The sequence below is a fragment of the Thalassophryne amazonica genome, chromosome 8 (genome assembly GCF_902500255.1).
Source record: "Thalassophryne amazonica chromosome 8, fThaAma1.1, whole genome shotgun sequence".
Lineage (NCBI taxonomy): Eukaryota > Metazoa > Chordata > Actinopteri > Batrachoidiformes > Batrachoididae > Thalassophryne > Thalassophryne amazonica.
Genome location: NC_047110.1, coordinates 23,286,678 through 23,313,147, shown reverse-complemented (window position 1 = coordinate 23,313,147; position 26,470 = coordinate 23,286,678). Strand labels below are relative to the sequence as shown.

General features: G+C 40.3%; 1 protein-coding gene across 1 annotated transcript in view; it reads left to right on the top strand.

Moving 5' to 3' along the window:
- Positions 1-26,470, top strand: part of LOC117515355 (transcription factor SOX-6-like) — a 420,160-nt gene that overhangs the window by 260,547 nt on the left and 133,143 nt on the right. The window contains exon 7 of the mRNA XM_034175874.1: positions 13,417-13,485. Within this exon, the coding sequence (XP_034031765.1) occupies positions 13,417-13,485 (69 nt within the window). The remainder of the gene's footprint in view (positions 1-13,416; positions 13,486-26,470) is intronic.

Below are 26,470 nucleotides of genomic sequence, written 5' to 3'. Positions count from 1 at the left end.
ACATTAAACAAATTTTCAAAAATTCATAACTCTGTCAAGAAAAATAAAATTTCTTTCATATTTGAGAGGTTTATGTAGGATGGTAGCCTTTATCAACTGACAACATTTGATCCAGATTACACATTTTGTGGCCATTTAAATTTAACATTGTAAGCCCCATATAATGTATGTTTTACATTATATCTTAATCAAATGTGCCCCAATCACTCTCATATTTGAAAGTGAGGTTCAGACTGGCACTCACTATCGCCTGACAAAATTAACCCGGATCTGATTCAGATTGTGGATTTTGTGGCCATTTGAATTTAATATTGAAAAGCCTATTTTCTGTACATTTTGCATTATATCTCTATCAAAAGTGCCTCAGTCACTCTCATTTGTGACAATAAGTTGCAAACTGGCACTCTCAATGAACAGACTAAGTTTGATGCGCATCTGATCTGTATTGTGGATTTAGCAGACATTTGAGTTTTTTTAACATTGAAAAGCCCTTTTGATCTATATTTTTTGTATTATATTTTAACTTATGAAAAGCCACTTCTAAATGGACTTTGACCTTGAAAATTTGTGGAATTGGAAACTAGTGTTGGCGGAGGTTTGCACTCTACGAGTTAGGTTTGTTTTAGTTTAATCTTTTCCCTCAGGAAAAAAATGATTTTAATTAGTCCAGTATTAAGGAAACCAACACCATCATGGGTAAACAGCTATACACTGTGATGAGATGGGGCAAGCTAATGTCCTCGAAGTAAACCACTTTGCATCACCTCAGAATAAGCAAAAATATAATTAATAAGTAAATGCCACAAGACCTTTACACCCACGTCACACAAGCAGAATGGCGTCAGAATGACGTTTTGGATTTCAGTTCCATAACATTCTGACAGCCATCTGCAGAAGTCCACACAATTGGTCAAAATCAGCCAGCGACCCTGAGTGTGATGCACATGTTCAAAACCTTCCGGGTGCTGTCGAGATGGGACACCTATCAGACGGCGGCCCATCTACAGTCTGAGCACCATCTGACTGCAATTTACATATCCTGATGGCGACAAAACAGGATCCAAAACAATTTGAGCACATATGAGGGAACCTTGAGGTGGATCTGGCACAGCAAAGCCTGCCGGTATGACGTGCACGTGCCACATATAATAATGTCCCCCCTGAAGCGCAAAGGAACTGTTGAAATTTATGTGGCACGTTTCATTAAGATAATAATTAGGAATTATTGTCATGTACAGTGAATGTGAACAGCGGCTATCAAACCAAAAGCACTGTGCATTACTATGCGCATGCCGCCGCAAATCTGAACAGGCTGTTATATCCACAATAGACCTTACAGTACAGATATTTGTCCATTCCTTCCCATGGGCAATGTAAATAATGTGAATATTGTCTCCATCATATCTCTATATATAACATGGGCAGCTGTGTTTCGCCGTGTTGCGCATTAATGTGTCATTGCGCACATCAGGCTCGGAGCTGAACGGATTTCACTTTGTAATAAATGATCACCTTCTAACTCAGTAGGTGACATGAAACTTGTGTGCCAGGCCATGACAACATTAATAAACTTGAATCTTACCTCCAACAATGGTCCAAGAGTGTGTCACAGCACGGATGTGGACGTGGAGCCGGACCGCAGCCTGTGGTTAAAATCCTCTCACCCAAAATAAAAAAATAAGCCCCATGTGATAATCCAACCATCGCAGTGTCCAGAGTTATGTGCTGCTGAAGTGAGCAAAAAAGAAAAAACAAATTAAAGTTCGCTGGAAATGCTCCATCTGACACACGGGACAGCATGGCCCAGTGCCAGCAAACTTTCAGCAAAGCTGTCCAGTGGCAAGCGCGCACATGTGCCCCACGCACACGCTGAGTGGTGGCTCATGCAGCATTATGCATACACAGACACACAGTCTCACTCGTGTGCACGTGCGTGTGAGGAACACAGCGCTCCCTCCCACTCCATGCCGTGTTTACCATCCAGACATTAGGACATTGGGCAGTCTTCAGCACCTTTTATGGCCATCTGACAGCAGTCTGTGTCATCTACCTGTTGTCTACATGTGCTTTGGATGCCATCGTGTGGGTGTGGACGAGGTAATCCGGATACGTTCTGACACTGCTGACCACACCTCTTTTCCTCCCAACTTTGACGGATTATGGCAATATTTGCTGTGTTGGGCTGGTTCCTGCACATTCTTGTTATGTGTGATGGGGACTGTATAGTTAAACTAACTCAGGTTTAACCAAGCATTTAGTTATGTGGTTTAGTATTCTTGATTTGCTTTGTCCTCTACAAGGTTAATGATTTTGAACCAACTTAATTATGAGGCTTTATTAGATAGCCAAATTACTTCATTTAACCTCTTCATTTCCCCTCCTTTCTACTCAGAAATATCGTCACCTTCCTGAAATAATGGCCTACGTCATGTTTTGGAAAACACAGCCCACCCCCGCATCACTTTTAATTTTGTGTAGCCATCACGGAATGTATTATAATGAATTCATGCTACCGTGACAAAAATGTTGAGCTTTTCGTGACAATAACATGAACCAATAGATTAATGTATATTTCATGCTGCTGAATCACGACATGCCATGAGTCTGGGTTGGGAAAATATGACTTAGGCCATTATTTTAAGAAGGTGATGATATTCATTTACTTATTTCATGTAAGTCAGAGCAAATTTCATGCTGCATTTCCATTTTTAAGATCAAACTCTTTATTTTACATTGTCAAACCTTTTCCACCTATTTTTTAAATGGAACAATTCTGTACCATCTTGTAAATTATCAACTTACTAAAATATAAACATTGAAAAGTCTTATTTTCCTACAGAAAACACTCTTCATTTTAAGTTAGACAAACTAACCCCATGAAGCATTTTTTTTAAAGATTATACACAGCTTGTTTTCCTGGATAAATGGCTTGCTGGACTTGTCCATTCTTGTGATCAGTTAAACATTTCATGTAAAACGATGAGAACTACAAGAACTTATGTCAAAACAAAACAAAATTCAACCCAAGATGGAAAGGGGGAGTAAAAAAAAAAAAAAAATCATACACCCTTCTGTTTTCAGCTTTAAAATGTGCAGACATTCTTGATGCTGGCATGTGCATCTACAGGTCTCGAAATTATTTTAAAAATGTGCACGAGAGAGAGAAGAGAGCGCGTTGGAGAAACTACTGAGAGGTGCTGAGGTGAGCTGCTCTTTGTTTTGAAGGTGTTTGCCAACACCTACTGTATCGGCACATGACAGGCTCTGTTTGGACAAGTCCACACCTCCCATCACAACACATTCCACCTTTCAACAGCTTCACAAAGGAACAGGGATGATGGAGAGAGTGAAGAGAAAGACAGATTCCAATATCAGCTAGTCATTTGGCTGTTGAGACTTGATAGGATAATGCCCTTTAGACAAACCCTGCAAAATCTGCCTTTAATGAAATATGACGTGTGCAAATGGGGCGCCGCCTCCCATTCAGCAGCCTGTAATTACACTTCAGAATAAATATACTAAATGACTTTTCAGAGGAAAAAAGAGAGCGTGAGGCAGCTGCTTTGCCTTTCTGTCTCAAGAGAGTGGGATTAAATAGTTCACATGTTGCCCCTGTGAAGACTTTAATATAATGCAACTGGTTGTTTCCAGCTGGCTGATGTCAGGTCACTGTATCAGCACCAGTGTTGCCACAGTTACTTTCAAAAAGTAATCCAATTATTGATTACTGATTACTCCTTGAAAAAGTAACTTAGTTACTTTACTGATTACTCAATTGTAAAAGTAACTAAGTTAGATTACTAGTTACTTTTTTAGTTACTTTTCCCAGCTGCCGACAACAACCCTCTGCCACCTCAACATGACAATGATACCTGTTTTGCCAAAACTTACTTTATAGTCACCCTTTCTTGACTTCAATGAAAATAAATACTTGTTTTATAAAAAGTAAAATAAAGACCTCTTTCTTGACCTCATATTTAACTGTTGACAGCACTGTAACAGTAAAACTTGCAATTTCGAACCTACATTGTTTATAAATGTAACTATTAAATTCATTCTAGCATTTTTCTAACATTTAAATTCTCTCTAAATATTTTACTTGTCGAAATTAATATTATTTAAGTAGTATTAGTAGTTGTAGTAAAAAAAGGCTTCAAAACTGGACCTTTAATCTAGGGGTGTTGTGAGGGGGGCACATCCCTCCCCCACGCCCCCATTCCATCTGGATTCGCCCCTACTTTGGCATTTGAGCACAAAGAATGGATAACATTTATTTATGCAGAAAACGTGACCAGATTTACAGGTAAGAAAGTTTTATTGTGTTTTCACATCATGTGGTCCTCAGAAAGAGAGTTTAGGTGCATTTGAGTGGAAAATAGTGTTAGTTGTTGACGCGTCGCGGAGGATCAGCTGTTTTAACGTGCAGATACGGAGTGGCTCAGCTCAGCTCTAAATAAAGGAGGAAAAAAAGTATAAAAATGTCTTTGTAAAGCTCAGTGCAGGTGTGCTGATCACTGCACTGAGGAGACGACGAGTCGAGCAGCTGCAAAAAACCGCGGATGAAAAGCTCACAGCTTACTTAAAGTGGGCAGTTCAGTCGAACCCCGACCTCCTGCCCACAGACCAAGTTTAATGCTGCTATCGACCCACAATGAAAAATAATAGTAACGCACAGTGACATGGAGAAGTAACTTTAATCTGATTACTGATTTGGAAAGATTAACGCGTTAGATTACTCGTTACTAAAAAAAGTGGTCAGATTAGAGTAACGCGTTACCGGCATCACTGATCAGCACACTGTGGAACACTGAGCCCTGATTGGCAACTACCCGTGCAGACCACTGGCCCAATTCCACCTTGTATTTGTTGCAGCCAGGGTCGTGTCCCATTGACCCTTTCCAGTTCACTTCAATGAAATTAATTTCTATTGTGCCAAATCAAAAAACTAGTTACCTCAAAGTGCAAAATATCACTAATGCTGCATTCACATGTTGGTGATAGGAAACCCATCATAAGGCATAGAATCGGGGGGACTGTGTGAGGCACCATCATGTTTTAATACTACTGACATGGAGAATAATTGATTTCATTGAAAGGTATGTATAACAGAGTTTTAGCAATTTCAACAGGGTTATATTAAAAGAAGAAGCCTTGGCTCTGGTGGCATGTTAAATAGTTATTTTTTTCTGATGTCACCAATTAATTCATCTGTACTATCACACAAATTATTCATGTTTACCTGATTAAAACAAATGGACTGCAAATGGTAAATGGACAGTGGTGGGCACAGATAACCAAAAAATTAACTTTGATAACAGATAATCAGATAACTGAAAAGTAATCTTTGATAAAGATAAAACGATAAACCACCCAAAAATGTATCGGACGTTACAGATAACCGATAACCGATAACCGATAAATTCCAGTATTGTCTCTGGTACATTTGCAATTACTAATAAACTGAATTTGAGTTTTAACAGCACGATCGCTTCTGGTAGCATCAAAAGCGACAACAGACCCAAACAATGATCCCACACTTCTGTCTTTGAACATCTTGCCCCCTGCTGGAGCTCTTGTTTACTACATGGCTTCCAGCACAGACACAAGCTGAGAGCAGCCACAAAGCCCAGCTCTCTAACCAATCACAATGCTCCGGTCAGGCAGAGGTCTTGGACAATAAAGCAGTGTTGACTTATGATTTTGATTTATAAATAACATTAATACTGATAGAATAACTCCATTAATGTCAATTCTATCATTTGTACAAAGTTAAAATATAACATATATATTTTATATTTTAATGTTGAATAATGCACTAATTCTGAGGTTTTGTAACAAACACAGATAGATCGCAAAGGATTCTGGGTAAAATGTGCCTCTGCTAAACACTGATTGGTTCAGCCATTCATTATGTAAACCAACATGTTAATGTGACGTGTGACGTGTGTCGTGTGTTGGTGTTTACAGATAAATGTGCCTTTGTAAAATATTCCATTTTTTAATTTGTAAAAACAGGCATTTTTACAGAGCCCTGGAAGTGTCATCGCAAAATGTTTTGCATGTGGAGAGAATGTGCGCACGTTTTATGATGTGCGCACATTTTATTATATTGTAAAACATGCACTCAATATTGTCTTGACACATAAATGTTGGCTTTACACTGTGCAAGTTTTGGCCCTTTTTCAGATGATTTTTCATTCGTGGAGAATTTTTTGGACCGAGTTTCAAGTTAATCACACGTCCTGCATCGTGTAGTGTACATGGAATAACAAGCTGCGTTTAACATCTCACGACCACCTCCTGATTGCCGATTGTATGGTCGAATGAAAATCAAACCTGTTCGATATTATTCTGGTCAGCCGTCGTGAGGGTATCCTGCTGCTGAAGAGCTACAAGCATCCAATTGCTCGCACTGTGCATGTGCAAACACTGCAGACCTGTCTTGTAATATTTTTTTGTTTTGTTTTGTTTTTAAACTTTGATGTCTCCCATCGAGAGTTTTTGTAAATTATGTTTGGAAAAAAAAGCTTACATTTTGCTTCTGGAAACACAAGTCCGACGTGTGGTTTTTGAACGTACCATGTGTGTGAGAGCATAAATCGGGCACTCTGAACTTTTACACCGTGCAGTTCTGTGGTACAGTTTGAACTGAAACCAAGTACAGTGATTAAAAATATCATACAGTGTCTGCCCAGCTTCAGGACGAATACTGCCATGAACTGCCATGAACACTACTGGCAGTAGATGGCAGTAGAGACCGTGAAAACTTGTCAAAACAAAATTCCAGATAATCCGTGTCTGCTACATTTAAGATGTGTGGAATTTAACAAATGCAAATACAATAACAACGTCTATAAACCCAGAGAATATATTCACGAGAGTTTTTGGCACTAGAGTTTAATGCTGTTGTCTGTGGAACTTGAACAGAGTATCTGAAATGCATTTGTCCTGTCGTGAACGTACTGAGATTACCCTCTTCTACCCATAATGCACTGCTGGGCAAATGTGCTCACTAAAACGTTAAAAATTAGCGCATTACTTTAAAAATAAAACATATATCTGATATTTTCACTTTATAAAACTTCAGACGTGACAGTAATTTTAAATAACTTGTCCAAAAAAGTTTGGTTAAAATTTGAACCATAAGTTAAAAATGTATGCCTCTGGATGACTTGGGTGATATTGCCAGCATATCAGTATGGTGTTAAAGGAAATGATTTTTTTTTTGTGACCAGTTCTCCTTTGCCTGCAGAGGATAGAGAAGTTTCTCCTAGAAGCAGCTCTCTTCTGTTTGCAGAGGGTAGAACTATACATCTGTTATGAAACTTTTAACAGATAGGTGCTCAACTGAGTTTAAATTTTAAAAATATTTGTCGCTGTTCAGCTTTGTTTACTACGGTATCGGTCTAAAAGTTATCGGACAAAAATATATTGGAAGATAATTAGTCCAACAATGGTTTTTAAAGTTATCTAAAAAGATAATCCGATAATGAAAACATTATCTTCGATAATTATCTGTTATCAGATTATCAGAACTGTGCCCACTGGACTACCATTTACAGTGGTGAGCACTGTAAATGGACTATTTATATAGCACTTTTCCATCTGCATCAGACGCTCAAAGCATTTTACAAATAATGCCTCACATTCACCCTGATTTGAGGGTGCTGCCATACAAGGTACTACTCACTACACACCGGGAGCAATAGGGGATTAAAGACCTTGCCCAAGGGCCCTCAGTGATTTTTCCTGTCAGGCTGGGAATTGAACCGAAGATCTTCTGGTCTCAAGCCCAACGCCTTAACCAATAGACCATCACTCTGTCCAATTACAGATGACCTGTGAATAAAAATGGTTGTAAGTCTGCACTGCAAACATTGTGGTGGAATACAGAGATACATTTGCAAACATTGTATATATATATATATATATATATATATATATATATATATATATATATATATATATATATATATATATATATATATATATATATATATATATATATTATATCTTACTGTATACAGCTATTCAAAGTCATTGGGTCAACTAGACAGTGCAGCAGATTCATCCATCAGGACTATATACTGTTACTTTCAATGACTGCAGTGGGACAAGGGTTAGGCTTGGAGGGCCGTCATGCTTTGATTCCTCTATAAGCAGGCCGAGTGTTACGAGATCACAGATGGCGAGTCACCTGCTCATGGATTACTCTAAAACACACAGAACAGGTAGCTCAGAAGGATAGGAGTTAGCCTCCCAATATGTAGACCTGGGCTTGATTTCCTATCACTCTGCCTATTTGTGTCCTTGGACAAAACACTTCATCTGGATTGTCCTAGTCCACCCAGGTGTAAATGGGTACTAGCCTTGCATGGGGAAGTAACCTTAGATTTTATCCAGGAGGAGTCGTAGATTTTTTACACTTCAAGGTATGGAATCCAAGGATAAGCACCAGCACCAATGGGCCTCAGGTGGGGGCCTATAGTAGTTTATACCTTCAGTGACATCAGAGCCCACGTTTTCAGCTCCCAGTTCAGCCCAGTCTCACATTTTTTTTTTTTGTGCTCCCGTGACGAAATGAGTCACATTTTCATGACGGGTTGTTTTTTAACTGACTATTATTAACCCTACTCCCACCCCCAACCTTAACCTTAACCATAACCTAATCTTACCCCCCCCCCACCCTAACCACAACCACCCCGACCCCCCGCTTCACTTTTAATTTTGTGCAGCCATCACTGAATGAATGAGAATGAATTCATGCTGCCGTGACAAAAACGGGGTGCTTTTCATCACAATATCACAAACCAAAAGATTAATGTATATTTCGTGTTGCTGAATCACGACTTGCGGTGAGACCAGGTTGCCCAGTTCAGCCTGGAAGTTCCAACAAGCTGTGCACTCTGACTCCTCTAGGTTATATTTTGGGTGCCCTCAGAGAGGAGACAAGGCTGCTCTAATGCCATCCCTGTTCACGAAAGAACTCTCACATGCCATTCAAGTCATATATCATGTCAATGTTTGCAAATCCTCCACCTAGATTGCATGAAAATTCCCTCAGAGCATTCAACTTGAAGCCTTTGACATCATGCAAACAGAAGTCTAAATCCTCCAATGAGGCATGTTGTTAAATGTGATTACTGTATCTCATAAAAAAAGTGTTTTAGGACTATTCATTCATTCATGTTTTTAATAGTCACTGTAACTGTCTGTCCATTTGACACCTCAAAGCCTCTCAGGGGCCCATGGCATCACTTGAAAAAAAAAATAAAAATAAAAAAACATATGTTGTTCGACACCACTTGGAATTTGTCCGACTGAGATGTGCCTCAACAACCTCCAAAGCATCTCATTGAATGAAAGCCAATAACTTCAAACCACTTCAGTTTTCAGTGTAGAGGAGAATCAGATTGCTTGTAAACCTCTGGGTGTCAGAGCTCCTCACACTGGGTTTCATTCACAAACAGCACATACGCACATCAATATGCTCTTACAATAATTTTTTTTGTACTCTCCAAAAAATTTAGGACATCCTCAGACCATACGTCTTAACAGCCATAACTCATTTTATAAATGAGAGTATATTAACACTCTCATTTATAAAATAATGTAATAATAATTTAATTAATTAATTTAATGTAAATTAATGCTAATGCATTGACAAAATGTATTGAATCAACCATCATTTTCTGTCATCATTAAAATTTTTAACTATAGTAGATGAGTTAGTTTATTTAGTTTACAATGGAATGTATGAGAATGTTCATATTGCAAAAAAATTTGGCTTTCATTAAATTACATATTGACCTATAATTGATTGGTCACTCCCAACAATTTCTAGTGTCATTACATTGGCATCAGTAGTTGATTTTATTAATTGGTATAATTTTCAATTCAGTTTAATTAATCTAAACAGCACCAAATCACAACAAAGCTGTTCCAAGGTGCTTCACATGAGGTAGGTCTAACATTACCAACCCCTAGAGCAAGCACATAGGCGACAGTGGTCAGGAAAAACTCTCTCTGATGATATAGAGGAAGAAACCTCAAGCAGGCCAGACTCAGAGGGGTGACCCACTGCTTAGGCCATTCTAACAGTTACAAGGTTTTTACAAAGTTTTTACCAAGCTGAAGAAACGGGAAACAGGAAAACCAGAGTAGCATCAAAAACAAAGTGCAAAACAAAACAAAATTAGATTGATTAGCTTAATTTACTCATGCAAACAGCAATGCTATTTATATTTACTGTACTCGTTAACTAGTAATTAAATAACAGCCGTTTCTTTCTTGAAATGATTTTGATTTGAATTTTTTAAATTTATTTCTTTGGCATTCAAGACATAAACAGTACAATACAAATAAATAAAGAAAGAAATTACATCGGTGGCACTGTGGCATAGTGGTTAACACTATTACCTCACAGCAAGAAGGTTGTGGGATCACTTCCCACCTGGTCCTGTCTGTCTGGAGTTTGCATGCTCGTGTGGGTTGCCACTGCATGCTCCAGCTTCCTCCCACATCCAAATACGTGGAGGTTTGATGAAATGGAAACTTGAAAGTGTGACTGAGTTTGTCTGTCCATATGTGGTCTTGTGAAAGACTGGTGTCCTGTCCAGGATGTCTCCTGCCCTGTGACTGCTGGGATCGGCTCCAGGCACCCCTTAACCCTTGACTGGAGACAAAGGAACACCTCCGTTTCGGAGTGCCAGAGGACAAGTTGGGACAAGCCTATCTTGGCTTTCAGTGCTTACCAGTCGAGTGAGTATAAGAGAAATTGTGGAGAGCTGGGCTTGCCACACACACTGTCTGCCATCTGCCCTGGACAGTGTGAACCGGGATTCATCCGTGAAGAGAACACCTCTCCAACGTGCCAAACGCCAGCGAATGTGAGCATTTGCCCACTCAAGTCGGTTACGACGACGAACTGGTGTCAGGTCGAGACCCCGATGAGGACGATGAGCATGCAGATGAGCTTCCCTGAGACGGTTTCTGACAGTTTGTGCAGAAATTCTTTGGTTATGCAAACCGATTGTTTCAGCAGCTGTCCGAGTGGCTGGTCTCAGACGATCTTGGAGGTGAACATGCTAGATGTGGAGGTCCTGGGCTGGTGTGGTTACACGTGGTCTGCGGTTGTGAGGCTGGTTGGATGTACTGCCAAATTCTCTGAAACGCCTTTGGAGATGGCTTATGGTAGAGAAATGAACATTCAATACACGAGCAACAGCTCTGGTTGACATTCCTGCTGTCAGCATGCCAATTGCACGCTCCCTCAAATCTTGCAACATCTGTGGCATTGTGCTGTGTGATAAAACTGCACCGTTCAGAGTGGCCTTTTATTGTGGGCAGTCTAAGGCACACCTGTGCACTAATCATGGTGTCTAATCAGCATCTTGATATGGCACGCCTGTGAGGTGGGATGGATTATCTCAGCAAAGGAGAAGTGCTCACTATCACAGATTTAGACTGGTTTGTGAACAATATTTGAGGGAAATGGTGATATTGTGTATGTGGAAAAAGTTTTAGGTCTTTGGGTTCATCTCATACGAAATGGGAGTAAAACCAAAAATGTTGCGTTTATATTTTTGTTGAATATATATATATATATATATATATATATATATATATATATATATATATATATATATATATATATATATACAATAGCCATATGATAAACAAATTATTAACCTCGCTTTCTCGGTCTGTATGGGGATATCAAACCTCGCATGGACCTCCCTAATGCTCGGTCTGCACACAGTAAAATCACCAATGTTAAATTAACACTGGTGATTTTACTGTGTACTTACACCTCGGTCTGATATTTTCCCGTACAGACCTCGCACTCGGTTAATAATCCCTTAAATATATGTATAGCACCTTGCGGCAGCAGCAGACAATGAAACACTATAATGTCGTCAACGTAAAGCAAGTCAAAATGTGTCCAACATGCTATGCAAGGACAGAAATGTCATCCAGCCATGATGGTAACAGAGGCCATCTTACACTGTAAAAATGAAAATACTGGCAAAATTCAAAATTTCAAGGCAACTTGCTGCTACAGATTATAAACTTATTATAAATTTCAAGGCAACTTGCTACTACAGATTATAAACTTATTATTATAAATTATTATTATTATTATTATTATTATTATAAATTCAGAGCCCGTAGGGCCACATGCTACTATCTATCTATCTATCTATCTATCTGTCTGTCTGTCTGTCTGTCTGTCTGTCTGTCTGTCTGTCTGTCTGTCTGTCTGTCTGTCTGTCTGTCTAGTTTACACTGTTGGCAGCTGGCATAATTTCTCTGTTGGATGGTTTTGCTGTCACAACTCTACCTCTGCAAGGAGAAACACACTGTCACACAGCTCCTGGTGTTGTGGTCTCTCAGCCACACGTCACTTCTGAGATCTAATGGGATCAGGTGTGCTCAGAGCAGCATGGCTAAAGCAGCATTAGAGAACAGTTCCATTTTAAAATTCACATATGTCAGGCCCAGCAGCACAACATGCATGTTGACCCTAGAACTACAGCGGCAGAAAAAAAAAATAGCTGCCTGAAGGCATCTAATCACAAAGGAGCCCTGGACCCAAGTGCAGAAACTACTGCTGACCCAAAAAACAACAACAAACAAAAACAAAATGAGAATCAAAACAACCAACCAACCAACCAACCAATCAACCAACCAGCCAAACAACCAACCAACCAACCAAACAACCAACCAAACAAAACATAATAAAACAGATAAAGTAGCCCACTGCAGACATTGAATCACTGTAATAATATCAATAAAAGTAAGTCCCTTTGGCTGCTCCCTTGTTTCAGATCCAAGGTGGACCTGCATGTTGCTTTGGCATGTTTTACACCAGATGCCCTTCCTGACACAAGTCCAGTAATCAAACCAAGTATAACTGATGAAACAGCTGCAGATTGTATTTGTAAATCCCGTTGTAACCTTGGCCTTGAAATGCACTTGTGAAATACAGTTGGCCACGCCAACAATGGAGCCAGAATGAACAAGGATTGTCTAGCTACAGGCAGTGCTGCAGTCAGCCGGACGCTTCACTCAAAACAGTGTGTTGTAGCAAAGAACATAACATAGTTTACTTGTCCAATTAATATTTTTGTTCATATTACTCAGCAATATGTCCAAGTGTTTCAAGTTTTGTTTTAAAGTGTTTTAACTTTAAATGTGAGTTCTGGTTGTGCTTGTTGTGTTGAAAATAGTGATGGTAATACTTATGATGATATACTCCAGTTCCCATCAAGACATTCCTATTATTGTTCTTTTTTGTGATTTTCACCTATTTTTTAAATTTGTATTTTAAATAACATTATTTCATAATTGTGTATCTTATAAAGTGACATTTTTCTCTCCTCTGTGTTTCTGTTTTTTTGGGTGTATGTTCAGATTGCCAGACAACAGCAGCAGCTTCTTCAACAGCAGCACAAGATAAACATTCTCCAGCAGCAGATCCAGGTTAGTCAGCACATGCACAAACGGGCACGTATGTACACATTCTTTCCTCACAGGCCTCATCTGATTTCTGCCCTCTGCAGAAAGTTCTCTGTGGGTTTGTGTCTGACTCTGTGACGAAGCCCTCATATCCTGTCATTACACACACGCACGCACACACACACACACACACACACACACACACACACACACACACACACACACACACACACACACACACACACACACACACACACACACACGCACGCACACACAGTGCCAATCAATTAAAATATTTTTTCACAGTTAATAACATGATTGTCCTTAGTTAACTCACAAATAATTAATCATAATTATTCTTTTCATCCTCCCCCAGAAAAAAATAAGGAAATGGTCTTTTTTGTGAGGGACTTTTAACTTTTCATCCATTGATGGATATTTATGGACATTTCTGCATAGAGTGAAAGCAGATAAGATCTAGCTGGAAATTAGTGATTCTTTTAATTTATTTAAAGTGATATACAATTTCCTTTATATATTACTTTTGTGAGCCAAAGACTTTGGTGAACCCATTCCTCACACCAAAACAGTTTGTCCACATGAATAAATGTGTATTTTCAAAAACATTTTGAAGCATTTTTTTAAAAATGCGCTTCATTTTTCAGATTTAGAGCCAAAATACTTCAACATGCAGTGTATATGTGTCACAAATGTTGAAAGATGAGATTCTTCTGAACATTTTGATATGCAGCACATGGGCATTCTACTAAAAACAAGTACTTTAAAAGCTATGGTTAAAATTGAGAAAACACCTTCGGGCTCTAAGGGTTGAAATTCATTTCTACACCTGTGTTCCTCATACCTGATGCAGTTGCTAAATAACAAGTCACAAACTAATTCCCACCATCTGTGAGCCAAATGCACTGTGGCTGTGTGCCGGTCGCGAGTCTGTATTTCATCATTTCTTAAAGTTATGTTGCTGCTGTTTTAAACATTGAGGCAATCTGAATCCATTTGCTACTGTGTTCCCCCTCCGCCTTCACCCCCACCCACCCATCAGTCCAGAGTGATGTAAGATCTGGAGGTACTGCATGGTTAACAAAGTTTGTTCTACTCCTACTTACGACACCCAGATTAATGAGGCTGAAAGCTGTAAAATCAGTTCCATTGTGGATCATGTGTCATGGTTGCTGTTTAGTTTAAAGGGATGTGCAGAAAAATAGATTACGACTCAGATATCCTGCATTTTGTTGCTTCTTATGTCCCATAAATGTGTAGAAGTGAACCTACTGAACCGATCACTCAAACGATGGTCTCACATTGAAAATCTCCTCAGGATTCCACCAGAGCAGCTTCTTGCTACTGAAGCTATCCTGATACCAGCAGCATTTCTTGGCAAATAAACCAGCTTAGTAACAAGCACATGGTCCATCCACTGTACAGAGGTTTAGATTTATTCTGGCTAAGCTCCCGGGCTTAGTCACAGGGCTGTTTACGTGCCGTCGGATGTGTGTTGGCCTTAAACACACACACAGGCAGCAGCGCTGTGGCAGTCTGTTTCCACTTATCGAATCCAGACTCACTCTTCTCTCAGGCCAATACTCTGAGGAGCTGACCAAATGCTACTGTTTCAGATGAAAAGAATCGACCCCGTTGTGGTAAAACCCACATTTATGTCATCCATATCTTAAGTTGAAACAATGTCCTCCAGATGAAAAAGGAGGAAAAACCCGCAAGGTTTTTTTTTTTTCTTCACTGACGCATGATGTTGCCGTCTATTTGTGTTGCTGTTTACACGTTTCAAATCATAGAGAAAATAGAGGTCACAATGTTCAAATTGTAATTAGAATTTTTTATTATTATTATTATTATTATTATTATTATTATTATTATTATTATTATTTTTAAATAAATTACTATTATGAATTTTGCATGTTTTACAGAGTGGGATAGAATGTTGAGAAACATATTTGTGAATGAAGACAATAAAGTCCCAGTGGGGAACTTTAATGCTAAAAACAAAAATAAGAATCAATCCTTTGTTTTGTTTTTTTTCTGGGGTGGTGGATCCTTGAAGGGAGAACACAGTTCAAAGTGACCCAGGTTTCCTGTCCTGTGGTGTGGAGAACAAGTGGTGTGGAGAACTAGCAGGGGATGTCCATGTGTTAAAGAATTGCTTCCGAAGGCTCCAACCTGACAGATATGGTTACACCAGCGCAGTCTCATGTTTAATTTCGTGCCCCCACCACGAAAAGCACCCGATATTCGTGAAACTTTTTTTTTAATTTTGCTATTTATAATCTTCCCCTTCCCCGAACACTAACCATAACCATAGCGTTAGTGTCTACCCTCCCCTAACCCTAGCCATAACCTCCCAGACTCCCCCCATCACCCCACATTTTGTGCCCCAGTCACAAAATGAAATCATCCCCCGTCACGAAAAGCGCCCTATTTTCGAGCCCCCGTCACAAACCCATAGATTAATGTACTTTTTGTAATGGCGCCATGAACTGCTGTGACACTGGGTTGAGTTACACACATACACTTCAGTATGCACACAGGCACGCAAAAACACACTGACCTGCTTGCTTATCTCCATGCACAAAACTGCCAGTTGTAAGTCGAAATACTTGCACATACTACTATAGTTACTAATTACCTGTCAAAAAGTAATCATATCACAAACATATCTTCAACCGCTTATCCAAGACTGGGTCACAGGAGCCCATCCCAGCAGTCATAGGCCGTGATGCAGGGTCCACCCTGGACAGGACGCCAGTCTGTCGCAGGGCCACATATAGACAGACAAACACATTCATACAACCACACACCTACAGTTACGTTAAATTCACCAAACCAACATGTCTTTGGAAGCTGGAGCACCCGGACAGAACCCACGCAAAAACATGGCAAGGACGTAAACTCTACAGTGAAAGTCCCATGTGGGAATTGATCCCATTACCTTCTTCCTGTGAGTCAACAGCACTATCCACTAAGACACTGTGGTGTCTTACAGTGTTGTATAAAGTAAAAAATAACTTTGGTAGAAGTTCAAGTCACTGATTGAAATGCTACTCAAGTAAAAGTAAAAGTATCTAGTATTTATTGTACTTAAGTATGACAAGTAATGTACAACTAAATGTACTCAAGTATTGAAAGTAAAAGTACAAGTAAAGGTTAATAATCAAAAACGGACTGATTTTTTTTTTTTATAAAAGTTTATCTAGGCTTGTAAATGACTGGTAGTATTAGTCAAAATACTGAAAATTGTGCACATCACACAAAACACTTCAGAAACAAGGTTTCAAAACCTACACGAGAGTAGGCTACTCACTAGGTGTTCACAGAAAACAGTTATTTATTTCTATATGTATTTTTTTATTTTCATTGTTACATGGTTTTATCTTTACTGTTGTGTTTTGTTTCATTAGGTTCGTCTCTTTCTCTAAAATTGTATTGTAACATTATTAGTCTATTATTATTGACTATTATTGTCTATTATGTAGACTATTATTGTTGTTGCTATAATATATGAATAAAAATAAATTTAAAAAGTTACAATTTGACTCTTTTACGACAACGAATGCTGAGCCATTAATTATACAGAAAACAGTACAAACGTACTGATGAGAACAGCTTAATGCTAACTTTAACATTGAAAACGCCATAGACATGCTAACGCGTTAGCATCGGTCCCGTTTTTAAGTTATAAAATATATCTATTAACTGTTTCAGAAGACCATAACAGGTCGGTTTAACATAAAAATATTAAATATTACTCACAGACATATGCTCTTCAGGGTTTTAGCAGGAAAAAATTAGGATAAAGCAAAATAAAATCCATGAATCGTAGATTGAAGCACTGCTTCGACCTGCGAATCACTGCTTCGATTGGTTCAAGGTTCAAAGCAAAGCCGCGGTGCAGAAAAGTTGATTACAGAACCGCTGCAGGTCTGTAATCAATGTAGAGAAATGATAATTTTCCTGACAAACACCCCACAAATGCGCAACTGCAAAAAAGCCTACCGGACATGCCTCATGACCGGCCTGACTTCGTTGCAGTCACTAGTAATCAGTGGTGTCTCTGAGTGAAAACACAACTTTTTTTCGTGTGTGTGTGTGTTTTTTTTTTTGTAACGAGTAACAGCATGGCGCACAGAAAATGTATTGGAGTAGAAGTATGCAATTAAGGTTGGAATTGTAGTGAAGTAAAAGCGAAAGTAAGCTGAATTTTAAAAACTCAAGTAAAGTACAAAGTCTCCCAAAACGTACTTAAGTACAGTAGTGAAGTATTTTTACTTCGTTACTATACAACACTGGTGTCTTAATACATAAAATTTTAAAAATACAATAAAGGATTTTGACCAAACGATGTTTCCGATATAGGAGGAATTCCAAATAAGTCTACAAGGTCTGTGAGAAAAGTATCGGACCTTTTTATTTTTTTCAAAAACCATATGGATTTGAATCACGTGTGATTGCATCAGCCAAGCTTGAACCTTCGTGCGCATGCGTGAGTTTTTTCACGTCTGTCGGTTGCGTCATTCGCCTGTGGGCAATCTTTGTGTGAGCACTGGTCCACCCCTCTCGTCGTTTTGTTGCATTAAAATTTTTTCAGAAACTCTGCCAGACAACCAGCTGGAAACCATTTCGAAGATTCGGTTGGCTTTCGGTGAAAATTTTATGGGCTTCAGAGAGATTAAGGATTGTTACTGCCGCTTTAAGGATGGCCCACAGCGCCGGAGGGTGCGCCGCGCTCCGAGCGGCCATCGACAGGCTGAAAGGAGCTGATCACTTCCAAATTTAAGGCTCTGTTGATGCAGGACGTCGTGTAACTAGCAGAGAAGCTTCATAAGAGGTCTGGATCAGCACTTTATCGGCACATTCCACTGTTAAAGGAGATTTTGTAATGAAAGACGTGCGGACGGATTCGCGCGTCAGGACGCAGCCGCCCATGGCGCGGCGGGACAAAAAACACCTACGTGTTGGAAACCATTCGTAAGATTCAGGCGGCTTTCGATCGCTTTTCAGTCGAGTGAGTATCAGAGAAATTAACAGCTGGGCATGTTCCAACTTGTCGTGTAAGGCTTCCAACACGGAGGTGTTGTTTGTCAAGCGCCATGAGCGGCTGCGTCCCGACGCGCAAATCCGTCTGCACGTCTTTCATTACAAAATCTCCTTTAACAGTGGAATGTGCCGATAAAGTGCTGATCCCGACCTCTTATGAAACTTCTCTGCTAGTTACACGACGTCCTGCATCAATAGAGCCTTAAATTTGGAAGTGATCTGCTCGTTTCAGCCTGTCGATGGCCGCTCGGAGCGCGGCGCGCCCTCCGGCGCGCCCTCCGGCGCTGTGGGCCGTCCTTAAAGCGGCAGTAACAATCCTTAATCTCTCTGAAGCCCATAAAATTTTCACCGAAAGCCATCTGAATCTTCGAAATGGTTTCCAGCTGGTTGTCTGGCAGAGTTTCTGAAAAAATTTTAATGCAACAAAACAGCAGTCCTTCAGACATTCTTCTGACAATGAAAAAACGACGAGAGGGGTGGACCAGTGCTCACACAAAGCCTGCCCACAGGCGAATGACGCAACCGACAGGCGTGAAAAAACTCACACATGTGCACGAAGGTTCAAGCTTGGCTGATGCAATCACACGTGATTCAAATCCATATGGTTTTTGAAAAAAATACTTTTCTCACAGACCTCATATAAACAGCAACTCAAAATAGTTTTGTTTTTTTCAGTGATAGAGAATCCATAGTTGTCCAGTCCCATACTTTTGGTTTCCTATACACTGCGTTTACCAATGATAAAATGAGTAACTCATTTGTTTCTGAATCTGATAAGTTGACAGAAGAAGGGGACACACCACACTTTCAGTTTCCAAAACAATTTAAGAGCCATGACTCAGTTTGGTTGATATTTCTCTGATAACATGGAGCTAAAAATCTTTAGTCTTCAAGATGTTTCCGTTGGCAGCGTGATGGCCAAATGCTTAGTGTGGTCATGTGGATTTGCGTCAGGAAGGGCATCTGGTGTGAAAGTTGTGCCAAATCACTACCTCTAGGGAGAAACTGAAAGCTCTTACTTCAAGATGTGTCATTTCTCACCAAACATATCGGCGTCTTCTTGCCAGATGATTGAGAATCTCAGAACCTAGAAGTGTTTTTGTTTTGTTTGATTATCTAAGATTACATTGTTTTTCTGTGTCACTGTGACTGCATGCAGATTTACATATATTTATATTCAGCCTGTGTGCCGTTTCACCTTGTCTGCAGAGTAAATTTACTGGTGTTAAATTAACACTGCAGTGAGTGCATACTGTCATCGTGGAGGCAAACGCATTCCATCACCTCTGTTGGAGCGATAAATAAAAATGATCATCATCAATAGAGTACACGACAGTGTGATAGATGTGCAACCACACACACACACAAACATGTTTTCACAGAGCACAACTATGTGCGCACAGTGGCGGTGGGCCCTTTGTGCGCTGCAGGCAGTGCGGCCCTGCCCAGCCTGGTGGCTGACAGGCATGTGTCTTTGTTAAGTCAGTAACTATAATGGCTCTCATATGTGGCCCATTTCCTTCGGGCCCACAAAGGCACAGGCCCCAACCACACCGCCCGGGCTCTAGCTAACGGGCTAATTAATGACTGCAAAGCCGCACTCCTCCTCCCTCTCTCTGTTCTTCATTTATAACTCTTCTGTCTGTCCTCTTCTTCTCTCTGAGTTTGTGTCCCATGACTGTTGTTTCCTTATTCTTTTTACTTTGATTTCATTGTGTGTTTTTTTTTTTACATTCCAAAAATGCAGGATGCTGCCGCCTGTTATCTCAGTATTAGCTCTACGGTTAATTAAAGCCTAAACATTATTATCTGGAGTAAATGCCCGCTGTTGGTAATAGCCAAAGGATGAATAACTTGTGATCAGTTCAGTCAAAGCTGGACTCTATTTTGTCCTGTTGATGCGAAAGTGAGGAGAGAGAAGAATCTGACAAGCACAGTTAAAATAATACACACACACACATACATGCACCAGAGCTAATGGAGCAGGCAAAGGGCCGTGACATAGCCTGGGAGTTACTACATCAGCACATATAGCTTCAGACACAATGACTTGGAAAGTCATGAATGTGGATTGGACCCACCAGCTACGGAGAATGACTAACTCCTGACTTTAAAACGGCCCTGTGTCCAGTCTATTAACCTTTGGGTTCGTTTAGTGTCAATAAAATGTCATTCTGAAGCAAACCAGTTTGGCTTAGCAAAATAGGGGAAGGCGATATACTGAATAGCTGTGATTGTGTGTGTTCACAGGGCCGTACCTCAGCACCTCCACCTGATCTGGGCCCTGAGTGCGGCTGACGTTGAACATTATTATCACTTTACCAAGGCGTTGCTAGGCTGGTAGTGTAGATTTACGACGATGCTACCTGGCTATACTCGCCCGCTGTGCGTAAACAAATGACGTCATAGCGCGCAGCCCAAGAACTGTCCACAGAGGAAAAGATAAAAAGGCAAGAAGTGTGTGTTGGTCACAATATGGATATTTCGGATGATTTTCTCATGGATAGTACGACAATGAACAGCAGCCAAAGCAGCCAGCTTGATGAGGACGCACTGCCGAATTTGGAGAGCAGCGCGCCAGCCAACACTACAAAAGTTATGTTATATTAGTTACAAAAGTTACTTTTTATGTACGCGTTACGGGTTGTGTATCTCAGTAAGTGATAATAATGCAAATAACATGCATTTGTCGTGTGGTATGCCGTTGCCCGCAATGACGGATAGTCAATCTTGTTTAACTCGGGCGAATATCTGTCATTTTGGGCGGCTGGGCATGAACATTGGGCCTCTGAAAATGCATACCGCCCTCCAAAAGCATGTTATTGTATTATTATTTGTTTCATACTGTATACAGACGTACTGTGAAGTGCTGTTCACAGACTCTGACTTCTTCCCAGTGATTTCAGGTGTTATTCAGAGATCTGTTCTGGTTCCTGCTCTGCTCTTGGGTTTGTTTGTGGATTGCCTGTATTTGTCATTGAGGAAATGTTTACTGATATTGACTTTACAGATGATGCTGTGATCTTTATTAGTCCATGGGCTACTAGGAATCCAGATGCCCCCCACCGCCCCACCCTACAGCTTGACTCCTTTGCTACGATGTTATGTATATAGGCCTACTGCACCAGAAAAATGGTGTTATCATCAAATAAAGTGGTACAAAATATGCAGCCACCAAGATGTCCATAACGAGGACTTACTATGTTTTCTGACAGGTTATTTTTATTTTATTTTTATTCATTTACTCATTTGGGAGGTTGTGTGATGTATTCTCTGGTGTGATTCATAAACAGAAAAATCATGCATTCACTACTGCTACTACTACTAACAATTTATATTGGGCTTTCCCAAAAATTAAATGCATGAAGAAAGACATTCCATTAATAAAATTAGACTACAATGCACAAAAATTCCAAATTAAAGAGTTGATTGAAAAAAAAAAAAAAAAAACACAACAAATTAAAAAACCTTCAAATGGACTTTTATGTTTATACCGGTGTTTTCAATTTATGCTAATCTGTATCAAATAACATCCAGTATGTTGTCCATTGCATATTTATTTGTCCAGCATGCTTATTTTTGGAGTCCTTCTGGCACACACCACTGCACCAGATAACATCCATTATGTTACCCATGTAACAGCACATGCTGTGGTGTGCACATGTGCTTCCCTGAGCTCCTGTCCATAGATAAACTTGCCCCCAGGGAAAAGCTGTATTGAAAAGTGAGTTCCACATACAGAAGAAAGGTGTGACTTATACTCTGCAAGAAATGGAATTGATAACTCTTCTAAAAAATGGAAAATACAGTATACATTTCTGTGGCTGTGATTGGAGAAACTGTGTATAGTAGTAGGCATGTGAAATATGTGAGCCTAGATTTGAGCTGCTTGCTTGTTTTAAAGTCTTTTCCACTCCACCATGAAGCTGGTTAAAATGTGATGCAACAGACAAAAGTTGCACCTTGCACAGTTTTTCAAATCACGGCCAGAGAGGCTACACGTTTGGCTTCCCTCACTTGTGTCCTTGTTATGCGGTTACTCATTTTTTGAGAACTGCCCGCTTCAGACAGATTTGCCATACAGTATCATGCTGTCTGTATTTGTAATAATTGATCTTCATGTATTCATCCCCTGACTTTTCTGCAGAAAACTGGCTGTAAAAGTGACAGTTTGTGTTTAAAATAATTCTTATATTTAGTTTTTCCATTTCCATATGGGCTCTGAGATCAGAAAGACTGAATGTACAAATGGTCATAATTCCTGAATGGTTCATGTGATATTTTTTGTTGAAGCCCTTGAATTAAAGGTGAAAGTCTAGATGATGTAAAAGCACATATTCTTTTATTTGAACTTGACTGTAGAAAAGAAATAGAACAGTGGTAAGAGCCACACGACAGTCTGGCTGATTAGCAATTAGAATAGTTAATAAGACTTAATAAGTGTTGAATGTTGAGTTTTTGTTATTTTTTTGTAATTGTCAATCAGCTTATCATTATTTAAATATTTACCTACTTGAAAAAATTAGATAGAGACACTCATTTATTTACATGTGACCAATGTGCATATCTGCGAATACATTTCTCTTTCTGTTCATACCTTCCATAGAAGCCCCCCCCCCCCCCCGCTCCAGGCCTGGACACCCGTTACACCCTAAACACAGTGTCTGTGCTACAAGAGGACCATTAATAGCAAGCGCGTTTGTGCGCGTGTACTCGTGTTATTTGTGCTGAGGTGTGTATGTCAGTGTGTCTGGTGGGCAGTTAGAGGAAGGGGCCTCGTGTTTTCTTAAACTCGTGTTTTCTTAAAGAGAGCAGGGCCCCCACAGTACCACCTTCACCAGCTCATTCATCCAGCGACCCCCCCCCCCCCCCTCAGTAAAAAGAGAGCTTTGTGTGTTTGTGCTCGTGACGCAGCCCCAGTCAGTCCCAGTGTTCCCAGAGGAATACAATGAATGGGAGCATTTTGTCCCACTCTATAACACCCCCCCCCCACCCCACTTCCCACCTCCAACTTCTCTCTTCTTCTTTTTTAAACATTGGGACACACATACTTTTTTTTGTTAGTTATTCTTACTGTCTTTGTGTCACAAGATGTTGGACAGCTCCTACACACAGACAAATGATCCAACGTCCTGTGCCGCCAAGAAATAAACACCGGCTAAATGTCTGCAGAAACACAGTGTGAGATTCTGCCGTGCACCTTTTACATTATGTTCCATAAGTGTCATTGCACCTAGACAACTCGTTGTGACTTCTGTCAGTGCACACAGGAGGAGATCTTGGAGCGATGATACATGGAAGAACGCAGTTAAGAGTCTGCAGATGGACGCTGTGCTGGAGGTGCTGGCAGTGACCACGCTGAGGTGTTTGCAGCAGCTTGAGCAAGCACGAACCAGGGTCCGGTTTCATAAAGTGGTCGAATCTTGTTTAGTCGACTAAACTCACTTAGTCGACTAATGTTTTGATGTTAGTCTTTGCTTTAGCCAAAAAAGTTTATAGCTTGATACAGAGGAGGCTAATCTTATTTTAGTTGACAAAACTTCAGTGTCTTACTGCGACTGTCTTTTGGTAGCTAGGGCCAATGTTGTCCCTTTCAAACAGTCAAGCGCACCCCTACGTCACTCATATTCCTCCAAAAGGAGAGCTTCCTCCGCTTTGGAGAACATAGGGGCCTTTTTCTGTGAGCGCTTCTCCTCTGGTGCAGTGGACTCTGCCATGGTTGCAACCCTAATCCAGAAGTAAACAAAACTCTCACACATTGGAGGCGTTTCTTGGCAATGGCACTTGCGACGCTGCTTATGCCCATGAAAATTGTTGACTAACATTAGACGGCTAATCCACGTGTTCTTTTTAAAACCATTGGGGCAGTGCTTAACCCCTCCCAGCCTTCAGGGTTAAATCAACACCTGTCACTTGTAACACATTTTTGCACTTCTTTACTGAGAAAGTGGAAAGAATTAGAGCTAATATATTCAGACGTCCTCATGTAGTCCTTTTCCAGACATGTTATGCTCATCTGTTATGTGTCATTTTGAGCCAATGTCTCTTGCATGTCTTTCTAAAGTTGTCTGTGAACTTAAGCCTGTTTTGAGATCACTGTTCCTCCTCGGCTGTTTAAAGAAGTCTGGACAACTATTGGCCCTAATGTCCTTCACATTATAAATAGCAGTCTGTTGTCTGGTGTTGTTCCTTTGTTTTGTAAAGAGGCAGTTATTGAGCCCCTTATGAAAAACCTAGCCTTGATTCTGCTAATGTCTGTAATTTTAGGCCAATTTCTAAACTGCCGTTCATGGCTAAAATTTTAGAGAAATGTGTTCTTATGCAGCTGCAAGGTTTTCTAGAAGCACATGGCACTTTTGATATTTTTCAGTCAGGTTATAAAGCTCTTCATAGTACAGAGTCAGCACTTTTAAAGGTTTTTAATGACTTGTTTTAGTGACTGATTCTGGTGATTCTGCCATTTTAGTCCTTTTAGACTTGTCAGCTGCGTTTGACACAGTTGACCTCACAACTCTTTTAAATCATTTGGAAAACTGTGTGGGGGTTAGGGGGAGTGCCCTGGAGTGGTTCAGGTCTTATCTCAGTGGGAGGAGCTGCTCTGTCAGACTGGGGGATTTCACCTCGTCCTCTGTGTCTCTAAATTGCAGAGTACCGCAGGGGTCAATCCTAGCACCCGTTCTTTTCGCCCTCTATCTCCTCCTACTGAGTCAAATTTTCAAAAATCATGGCTTACAGTATCATTTTTACGTAGATGACTGCCAGATTTACCTGCCACTCAAAAAACTTGCTTCTGCCCCTTTGGAGCCTCTTCCGAATTGTTTTGGGTGACGTAAAGGCTTGGTTGGCCCACAACGTTTTAAGTCTAAATGAGGATGAAACCGAGGTCATTTTATGTGGAAATATTGACCCCCTCTTGGACTTGGGTCCTCTTAAACAGCACGTGAAACAGTCTGTCACCAACCTGGACGTTATTATTGATCAAGATTTTAAATTTGACAAGCAGGTGAACGTGGTTGTCAAATCTGGATTTTATCATTTGTGACTTTTTTTAATACTTTCGAACAAGTCATGCACGCATTTGTCTCCTCTCGTTTAGACTACTGTAATGCACTTTTTATCAGCATTAGCCACAGTGCACTTTCCCGCTTGCAGTTGGTCCAAAATTCTGCTGCGCGCCTTTTAACTGGTAGCAGAAAGAGAGAGCACATTACTTTGATTTTAGCATCCCTGCACTGGCTTCCAGTTCAATTTAGAGTTGATTTTAAGATTTTATTGTTTGTTTTTAAAGCTTTGAATGGACTGGCCCCGACGTACATCTCAGACCTCATCCAAATTTATCAGCCTCCCCGTGCTTTGAGGTCCGAGGGCCAGTTCCAACTTGTGGTGCCTGTGACGAGACTGAAAACCAGGCGGGGCAGGGCTTTACCTGTGGCGGGCTCTCAGCTGTGGAATGATTTGCCCCTTAACATCCGAACAGCCCCCACTGTAGAGTGTTTTAAGTCACGGCTTAAGACCCATTTTTATGCTTTGGCTTAACACAGCATGAGTGTGTGTTCCTCTGTGTGTGTGTCGGACCCGGCGCCACGAGGGGGCGTTTGGGGGCGACGCCCCCTCACGTCATCAACCTCGCCCCTCGGATGTGAGAGTTATCAAAAATAAAAATAAAAAAGAAAGAAAAAGAAATACTGGAAAATATAGCGCCTCGCAGTTTCGTGGATTTTTGTAGTCCAATTTTGCATGTTTTTTCTTTTTTCAGCGCACTGTGCTCTGTGTCCTCATCAAGCAGGCCGGTGTTCTGTCGAGATGACGGGACACCTGTTGCGGCACCGCGAAGGGAGAGCACGCGCATTGTGTTCTGCATGTCTGCTTATAAGAATCTTCTCGCCCAGAAGAAAAAAGAGCACAACAACTATCTATAACTGTGTTCTTCACTCAGAAAAAG